This window comes from Quercus lobata, chromosome 7, assembly GCF_001633185.2.
Source record: "Quercus lobata isolate SW786 chromosome 7, ValleyOak3.0 Primary Assembly, whole genome shotgun sequence".
In the NCBI taxonomy this organism is placed as follows: Eukaryota; Viridiplantae; Streptophyta; class Magnoliopsida; order Fagales; family Fagaceae; genus Quercus; species Quercus lobata.
Genome location: NC_044910.1, coordinates 32843170 through 32852054, shown reverse-complemented (window position 1 = coordinate 32852054; position 8885 = coordinate 32843170). Strand labels below are relative to the sequence as shown.

General features: G+C 35.3%; 2 protein-coding genes across 2 annotated transcripts; both read right to left on the bottom strand.

The window, feature by feature from the left end:
- Nucleotides 1-1964: 1964 nt before the first annotated feature.
- Nucleotides 1965-2855, bottom strand: LOC115951926. Its single transcript, XM_031069046.1, has 3 exons — nucleotides 2616-2855; nucleotides 2436-2507; nucleotides 1965-2344 (listed from the first exon to the last, which is right to left on the bottom strand). Exons 1-3 carry the CDS (start codon nucleotides 2853-2855, stop codon nucleotides 2093-2095), a joined length of 564 nt encoding a protein of 187 aa, XP_030924906.1. The 3' UTR covers nucleotides 1965-2092.
- Nucleotides 2856-5715: 2860 nt separating this feature from the next.
- On the bottom strand, nucleotides 5716-7179 carry LOC115951340. The gene is made up of 3 exons (XM_031068549.1): nucleotides 7142-7179; nucleotides 6820-6891; nucleotides 5716-6727 (listed from the first exon to the last, which is right to left on the bottom strand). The coding sequence occupies exons 2-3, from the start codon at nucleotides 6847-6849 to the stop codon at nucleotides 6443-6445; spliced, it is 315 nt and encodes a 104-aa protein (XP_030924409.1). The 5' UTR covers nucleotides 6850-6891; nucleotides 7142-7179; the 3' UTR covers nucleotides 5716-6442.
- Nucleotides 7180-8885: the final 1706 nt, after the last annotated feature.

Here is an 8885-nt window from a genome sequence, read left to right as displayed (position 1 = left end):
AATACAATAGCAATGTGATAAACGAGACCAATTGGGTTCTTTGGCTTGTTGAATAGGTAATATTACTTTTTTATCTTTTTTATCTGAAAGTAGTAGATATTTCATAAAACAGGGCAACAGCACAACGAAGATACATCACACTGAACTTGAGTAGTAGATATTTCATTTTGTTGAATTAGTATTCATACTTGACTCTTTGCATTATGCTCTATGACAACAAAGCATAGAAAAAAATGAACTGTTTATCTTGGGAAAAAAAATACAAAGGATCCTATAAGTGCACTGGACAAAAACTTTACCCTCAATATAACTATTTATACACACACGCACATATAGTGTCTTTTTGGGTTAACAGTTTGCAACCCTCCCAACACCCCCCCCCCCCCCCCCAAACCCCTATTTCTATTTCCTGAGAGTTTTTGTTCAGAAATTAGATAATTCGAAGTGCCTTTGCTGCATTGCATTTCATGCATGTTAAGTTTGTTTCCTCCATATTAACAGAAATATTGCCTCTTTCGTGATGCCAAAGGTTTTCAAAACAAAGATATCTATTTTAGACAACTTAATTGCTGATAATGATATTTAATAGAAACGCTTTTTGAAGTTATTGTTATATATGAATGACTAATATCTCAAATAATCTCTGTTTCAGCTTTCTGTTTTACAATCAGAGAGTAACTATTCATCAAGACCACCAGCTCTTCCATGGACAAACCCCGGCCATCATTAAGCCCAAGGCCCTCAACTCCTACTTCTAGGCCTCAAATTCCGGCAAACTTGAATTCCCCCCTTCTTCTAATGAAAACTAGACAAGTCTATTGCAGATGACGTCTATTTCGCTCACCTTGTTTTCTCTTCATGTGTTGCTTAACCCTGTGTCACTTGGTTCAAGGGTGTTTCATCTTGTACTAAATCAAATGCTCATCAAGCAAATGACTAGAATAAAATAGAAGGTTTTGTATCTAACAAAGTTATTCTATTCCATATCTGGGTTCCTTTTTTTTCTTGTCTAATGTTTTTTCATCTTTCCAGATTAATGTCCCTATATCAAACAGGCAACTTCGATGGATTGTTGGCTCTTTTGAATAATCAGCAACTAAGTATTCTAGTTTTTTAATTTGTCTTTGTAAGACTAGAATTTATTTTTATTTTAAGTGCTTTCAAGAAATTGAATAGCTTTAGATTTACCAAATGGAAGACTGTTGTGAGATGTCATTTTTTTTCCCCTTCACTTAGAGAAGGGTGTTGTAGATGGCGCATCAAATATTTGCAACATAAGTCTCTAGTATCAAATTTGTTCCATTAAATTTGAGATGAATGAAATCTCATCATTTAAAAATGACAAAGATGCCAAGAGTTTTGTAACTCAATTAGCATCTCCTTATACACAAAGTGTTTGGGGTTCAAATGGGAGAAGAGATTCAAGCTGTGGGTTTAGCGGTATATTATAACTATCTCAAAATATATATATATATATATTGCTTACTACCAAAACTTATTAATGATTATTCATGTATAAAAGAGGAAAGCCAATCAACACAAATATCAGATGTTATCTAACAGAACTTTTTTTCATATTCAACGTAGACAGAAGTCTTCTTAGGACCATATCACCTAGAATGTAAAGGCTCCCAACACTTCATAATGGAATCTACATGCAAAGATAGTTTAAATATATGTAACTGCTTATAAGTTTTATGCTTACCCCACAAGATAGAAATGTACCAACCTTAGTGGCTCCTAAATCAGACGTAACACCATTGAAATTTGATATCAAGGTGTCCATAGTTTGGGAATGGAATTCCAGTGACTAATAAATCTAGTAAAAACAACGATTCAGCTAGGAGTAAATCAAATAAGCAAAAGAGAGTCATTAATAATTTTGATTATATAAAATTTGCAATATTGATTGCAGGTCATTCAAACCAACAAAATAAAAACTATTATATGTTTGAAGGGAAAAAAAAAAAAAACTAGCAAAACAGAAAGTTACTACAATCAATTAAGATCATCACTCAACCATGACAAAAATGAAGGAGGTAAGTCCCTTGCTGGTTTATAAAGCAGTGGTTCATAAGGCGGCGGTTCATAATTAGTGCTCATGGGACAGGGAGATTCTTTCATCATACACAGGATTAGGGCATAGCAGTTGACAACTCGAAGGCCACACTCTATGACGACAGACAAAAGCCTTGAACACGAAACCTTCAAAGGTTTTCATAGTGTACTCAACAGCAGCAACAGCAACAGCGCAGGACTTGGCCTCAAAATGAATTTTAATATTAAGCCCAGCAGCGAGCATTACCATAATCTTCACAAGCCTCACAAATTCAAAATCCGTGCCCTACACCAATTTGTTCAATTCAAATTGAAGATTATTTAGTACTGTATAGACCAGTAGACAGATAGATAGATAGATATAAGAAGAAGCAAACCTTAACTTCATTGTAGCGCTCTAACAGCATCTCTCCATAAAGAGAATATTCATATCGTTCCTCCTCAGAAAGCTGAGGAACAAGCAAGTTTAATACTCTGATTAGTTACACGTCGTAGAACATACTGTACAACAAACCGAATCTAAAGACAGACGCACGCAATGTTGCGCTTGCACATACCTTCGTATATGGGAACCATTTTGGCCGAGGGTAGGCGGTGGCGACGGTAGGGGCAGGGGGAAGGGTAGGATTAGGATTAGGGGGAGGGATTTTAGAAGGGCGAGAGAGGTTGATTTTGAGGATGGGGTCTGAACCCCAACCTATATTTGGATCAATAACGGCTTTGCCTTTTTCATGTTCAGAAATAAAGTCATCATAGTCTGAAAAGATTACGTCCTCATAGTCCTCCTCATTTGCCATCATTCAATCTTTGTAAAAATAAAAAATAATAAAAAAAAGTCAGTAAACATCCACAAACAGAGAAGAGAGTAGAAGTTTTGATAAACGTCGATCGAAACCCTAGTAAAGTTGAAAGGGCACGCTAGAGGGTGCAAACATAATGCTTAATAGATACGGGGCATACGGCAAGCATTTTGATGCTGAATCATTGATGAAATTTAAGTAAATTAGAAATTGCCCCTTCTAACTTATTGAAATTCAATTCACTGAATTTTTGGCCATGGAGTTTCAAATGAGCCCTGTTGATTCCTAGAGTTTCACAAATGAGCGGTATAATTTCAAAGTATTTTTTTTACATGACAAAGAAATTAACAAAAGTCTAGCTTCCCAAGGATTTGATAGGTAAGTATTCACGTTAGCTCGTGTAAGATGGCATAAGTGCCAAATTTTGCCCAACTCCAAAAATCACTCACATTAGTTATCCATTCATTGTGCAAAATCCATTTTTATTATAGTACTTGTGCAAATATACACAAGCACTTTTTGTGCATTTCATTTTTTTTTTTTTTTTTTTGGGGCATTTCCTAAGGATGAATGAAGAGAGAAAATGAGGGTCCTGGTTTGTAGAGAGAAAAAGTGAGAGAGAGAATACTAAAAAATAAATCAAATTTGATATCTTAATGAAATAAAGTATAAAATAAATAATCTAATGTGGGTGTTTTAAAAAAAAAAAAGATTAAATTATATGGCTAAAATATAAATACATTTGATCACACAAGATAATATCTCAATAAACTAAATATTTCATGTTTTAAGTAAAAAGATGATGTTGTATTATTAAGTAGGTAGAATGTATTGAATTTTAAGTAAAAGACTAGTGTAACAATTTCTTATTAAATAGTGTAAAACATGGGTTTTACTTTACTTTTACACCCCATCTTTATCAAAATCGAACTCGTTAAAAAATGGTTAAATAAAATAGAAAATAAGTTTTTATACTAAAATAAACAAAAATTTGTACGAGTTGATGTGAATGCTTAGGGTGGTTTTAATTTTTGGTACACTATACACAAGGAGTTGGAGTTGTCATTTAGGGTGAGTTTGAATTTTTTTTATTTCTTCGAGTCCTTACAGAAGCAATTATAATAGAAACTAGTGGGAGGCCTTAATTGGTGTCACAGGATCAATTTTTCACTCAAATTTTCTGCCTGTGATGACCCTAAGTCCCTGACTTCGTCTCAGCCAACACCACTCACACACTCAATAACACTGAAAATAGATTAGCTAAGGACGTTTAAACACACAACAAACACAATATTTACAGGGAACCCACCCCCAATCTTTATTACGTAATCTCAAGTACAAAGGAAACTCTTTTACAAGCCTAGAGAATTACACAGAATGTTCCCGATGCCAAATACACTCTACTGTTGACACCCCCAACAGCCTTAGAGTTAAATACACAGAATTAACTGCTATGGCAATTACTGCCTAGTAACTGCCTGGGTCTTGGACAGTCTGCCACTTGTGGTCTGACTTAGGACACCTTCAACTGATGTTGTCTTGGCTTGCTCTCCATGTTTCCAGCCCCTACACAGCAAGTCTGATCATCAAGAAAGCCAGGAACTGCTTGGTATTTGCTTAGTAACCGCCATTGCACATGCTGCACATGCACAACCCATGTCTCAGCAGACCATGGGGCCTCTGCCCATCCTCCAGCAGCCCACACACCATGTTCCCACACGTTTTAAAGAGACTTGGCCCATGCTCAAGGTCTCCCATCAACACTACAACTCACCTAACATGCCCACATGAAACACACAAAGTAATTGTCATCAGCCTATTAGCAATTGTCCATGCATTCAACCAGCCCACACTAGCCCAATGTCTTATACACAACATTCAATCGTCACAGCAGCCCAGCCCTACCTTGCACTCCAGCCACCAAGTCCACTCATAAGGAACCAACAATTAAACCACCAATGCCATGCACCACCACGTAGGATCAGCACCACTTGCTACTGGCCATCATCACAACCATCTCTACCCACCATGGCCCTCCTCTGCCATGGCCTTGGGGCATCATGTGGAGCAAGGTGCCTCAACATGCTGCCCCTCATCACTACTCATCAATCCAACTCAAGTAGGGAGACTGGGCTGGTCCCCCTCAAAGAGCCCTTAGGAGCATCACTAGTCGAGCATGAGGAGCCATGAGTGTGTTGAAAAAACATGACGCCAAGTGATTAGCCCAATGCTGCCCAAGTACCCTCTTTCCTCATGCCATCATCAGCAACACATAATGCTCTAACAATTGGATATGTTTGAAATGAACGAAAGTGAACGAAAAAACAGAAATTCACTATAATCAAAGGACGAACAACTTTGCAGCAATCCCAACTCAGTGATGACTCCCTTTTCCAATGAAAATCGCACCACCCACAATGTTTTGAAAGGGAATTGAAGTGTTCAAAAAAAAAAGGGAATTGAAGAGTAACAAAATATGTTCATTAGTGGTTTTCAATGGATATCAACAAAGTGTTTAAAATGTCATGGATTATAAAGCCTGGTGCTAAAAATGATAAGACTACTTTTTATTTTTATTTGAGTGCTTTCAAGAAACTGAATAGCTTTAGATTTACCAAATGGAAGACTTTTGTGAGATGCCATTTTTTTTCCCTTCACTTAGAGAGGGTGTTGCAGATGGCGCTTCAAATGTTTGTAACATAATCTTTAGCATTAAATTTGTACCATTAAATTTGAGATGAATGAAATATCATCATTTAAAAAATTGACACCTCTTCAAACACAAAGTACTTGGGAGTTTAGGAAAAAAAATATTTGAACTGCGAATTTAACAGTATATTATAACTATCTGCTAGTACCAAAACTAATTAATGATTATTCATGTATAAAAGAGGAAAGCCAATCAACAGATATATCAGAAGTCATCAGTTGACAAAATCGCTAGATCCTTGTTTGACATACACTACAGACATGAGTCATACTAGAACCATATCACCTAGAATGTAAAGGCTCCCAACACTTTATAGAATCTACATGCAAGGATAGTATATAAACAAATACAACTGCTTATAAATTTATAATTACCCCACTTTTTGACATGATAGAAATGTACCAACTTAGTTTCAAAGGATCTGGCTCCTAAATCAGATGTAGTGAAATTTGATATCAAGGTGAGCTGGTGAGGTGTACATAGTTTTTGTTTAAATGGAATTCTGGCGACTAATAAATCTAGTAAAAGCAACGATTCAGCTAGAAATAAATAGGAGTTAATCATGCAGGCTAAGATTTTAAGCCTTTGAAAAGAAATAGCAGATTTCCTAAATGACTAATGATATATCTCAGTCAATCTCAATTTAATTCACTGGAGATTATATCTTTCAATAGTCCTAGCTTAAGACAAGGCAAAAGCATTCGAGTAAAGCATGCAAACATCAAGTAAAACCTATGAATTCTCATTCAAAGAGAAACCTTTTTCTCTACCTAATCCAATTTTGCCCACCCATTTGAAATTATATACCCAACCCAATTTTGCCCACCCCAAACTCACCCATTTGACACCCCTAATCACCACCCAACCTTGAGAGTCAGGGCAAACACGGATGACCTGCCACTTCATAAGTGTACACGGGGCGGCGAGATTCTTCATCATACACGTAGTCAGGAGGATCAGGGCATAGTAGTCGACAAGTCTCGGGCCACACTCTATGACGAAAGTTACAACACTTGAACACGAAACCTTCAAAGGTTTTCAGGGTGCACTCAGCAGCAGCAGCAGCGCTGGACTTGGCCTTAAATTGAATTTTAAAATTTACGCCAGCGGCGAGCATTACCATAATCTTAACAAGTCTCACAAATTCAAAATCCGTGCCCTGCACCAACCAGTTTATTCAAATTGAAGATTAATAAGTATATAGACAGATAGACAGATAGGGAGAAAGATGGAGATAAAGAAGAAACAAACCTTAACTTGGTTGTAGCGGTCTAACAGCATCTCTCCATAGACACAACATTCACATCGTTCCTCCTCAGAAATCTGAGGATCAAGCAAGTTTAATCCAAAAAAAAAAAAAGCATTCTCATTTGCCATCATTCAATCTTTGTAAAAATAAATAAATAAAAAAAGTCAGTAAAAATCCACAAACAGAGAGAAGATATAGTAGAATAGAGAAATTGAAAACAGAAATGGAATTGGGTTTTGATAAATGGTTGATCGAAACGCTAGTTAGAAAGCAACAAAACCAAACAAGAAGAAAAAAAGAGAGGCAGAGAAATATATAATCTACCTGAAAGAGCCTTGAGAGTTGAGAGAGAGAGAGTATTTTTTTTGTTTTGATAGTGAGAGAGAGAGAGTAGAGAGCGAGAGTGTGTGTATAAAGTACTATTCCAAAATTGAAAGGGCCGCGCGAATTAAGCTACAGGGCGTAAGTTGAACGCTTGGTAGATACGGCAAGCGTTTTGATGCTGAATGAATCATTGATAAATTTTAATTAAATTACAGATGGCCCCTTCTAACTTTGATTGAAATTCAATTCACTCCTTTAATTTCACTTTGGTCAATAAAGCTTTCTATAATTTCAAAAATGTGTACTATTTTCCTTGCATCGGTAAAGAAATTAACAAAAGACTAAGGATTTGGTAGATAAGCATTCACATTTAGCTCGTGTAAAATGGTATAAGGACCAAATTTTTCGTAACTAACTTCAAAAATTACTCACATCAATTTATGCATCCATTGTGCAAAATGCATTTTTGTTACAATACTTTTGCAAATATACATAAGCACCTTTTTGTGCATTTCTTTTTTTTTTCTTTTTTTTTTGCAATATGTGAGAATGAAGAAATAGAGTAAATGGTGATTGTAATATGTAAAAATAGAGAAACAATTATATAAATAAATAAAATTTTATATTTAATGAAATAAACTTTAGAATAAATAATCTAATGTGGGTGTTTTGAAAAATGATTAAGTAAAATGGAAAAAATAGGTTCCTATGTTAAAATTTTTCTTTAAAAAAATTGTAGGACTTGATGTTAATACTTAGGGTGGTTTTAATTTTTGGTACAAAATACACTATGAATTGGAGGCTCGGAGCTGTCATTTAGGGTGAGTTTGAGGTTTTTTTTTTTTTTTTTTTGGAGTCCTTATCAAAGCATTTCTAGTAGAAGACTAACGGGAAGTCTTAATTGAATATGTTAGATTAGAGGAATCAATTGAATTGAATATGTTAGATTAGAGGAATCAATTGAATGAATGAAGTTAGAGACCTGAGTTGAATTTTGGTCAAATATAAAAGGTGCCAAAAAACAAAATGTGGACATGCCGTTTAAGTGGTAGGTTGTCAACAAAATTTATTGACACTTATTACTAGGGGTGGCAATTCGTATTCGAGTGTCGAGTTTGTATTATGTTGACTCATGAGTATTCAACTATATAGATCAACCCTAACCCGACATGTTTATTAAACGGGTCAATATTTTTCAATCCTAACACAACTCATTTATTAAACAGGTCAATCGTGTCGACCTGTTTATCAAATTTTATCAAAATGAACAAAAAAAAAAATTATGTATTAACCAAATTGATATGAATTATGAAAAACAAACAAAAAAAATATTTTTAATATAAAATTTAGAACTAACGAGTAACTATATCACAAATAATCATTCAAAACAAAAGCATATCTCAATATCACAAATAATCAATCATAATATGTCCCAAAAAAAAAAATCACAACAACTAACAAGTTTATATACCTAGGGTTTGAGGAGTATATTGGTAAAATGTTATTCAATTAAACAAGTCAAACAGGTTAAACGGGTTCCATGTGATAAATACCATGGTTTTGAAACCCTGACTGGACCGTACGATTCGACTGGAAAAATCTCGAACTACTTATTTTTGCAGTTCTTTTAGCCTCAAGAACCGCTCTATGGGAAAAAAGCAAGGATCCGTGCAAACCGCGATCAAACCTCACAGTTCTAAGAACCGTGATCAGACTGCTTCTCACGATTCCCTACTTCCCTTTG

What these genes read in the sequence shown, in the direction of transcription:
- LOC115951340 (XM_031068549.1), bottom strand. Translation starts at nt 6,849, where the DNA reads ATGCTGTTAGACCGCTACAACCAAGTTAAG. An exon ending in ACCGCTACAACCAAGTTAAG is followed by an intron (nt 6,728 to 6,819) that starts GTTTGTTTCTTC and finishes TGGTTGGTGCAG; the next exon opens with GGCACGGATTTTGAATTTGT.
- LOC115951926 (XM_031069046.1), bottom strand. Translation starts at nt 2,855, where the DNA reads ATGGCAAATGAGGAGGACTATGAGGACGTAATCTTTTCAGACTATGAT. An exon ending in AATGGTTCCCATATACGAAG is followed by an intron (nt 2,508 to 2,615) that starts GTATGTGCAAGC and finishes CTTGTTCCTCAG; the next exon opens with CTTTCTGAGGAGGAACGATA. An exon ending in AGCGCTACAATGAAGTTAAG is followed by an intron (nt 2,345 to 2,435) that starts GTTTGCTTCTTC and finishes AAATTGGTGTAG; the next exon opens with GGCACGGATTTTGAATTTGT.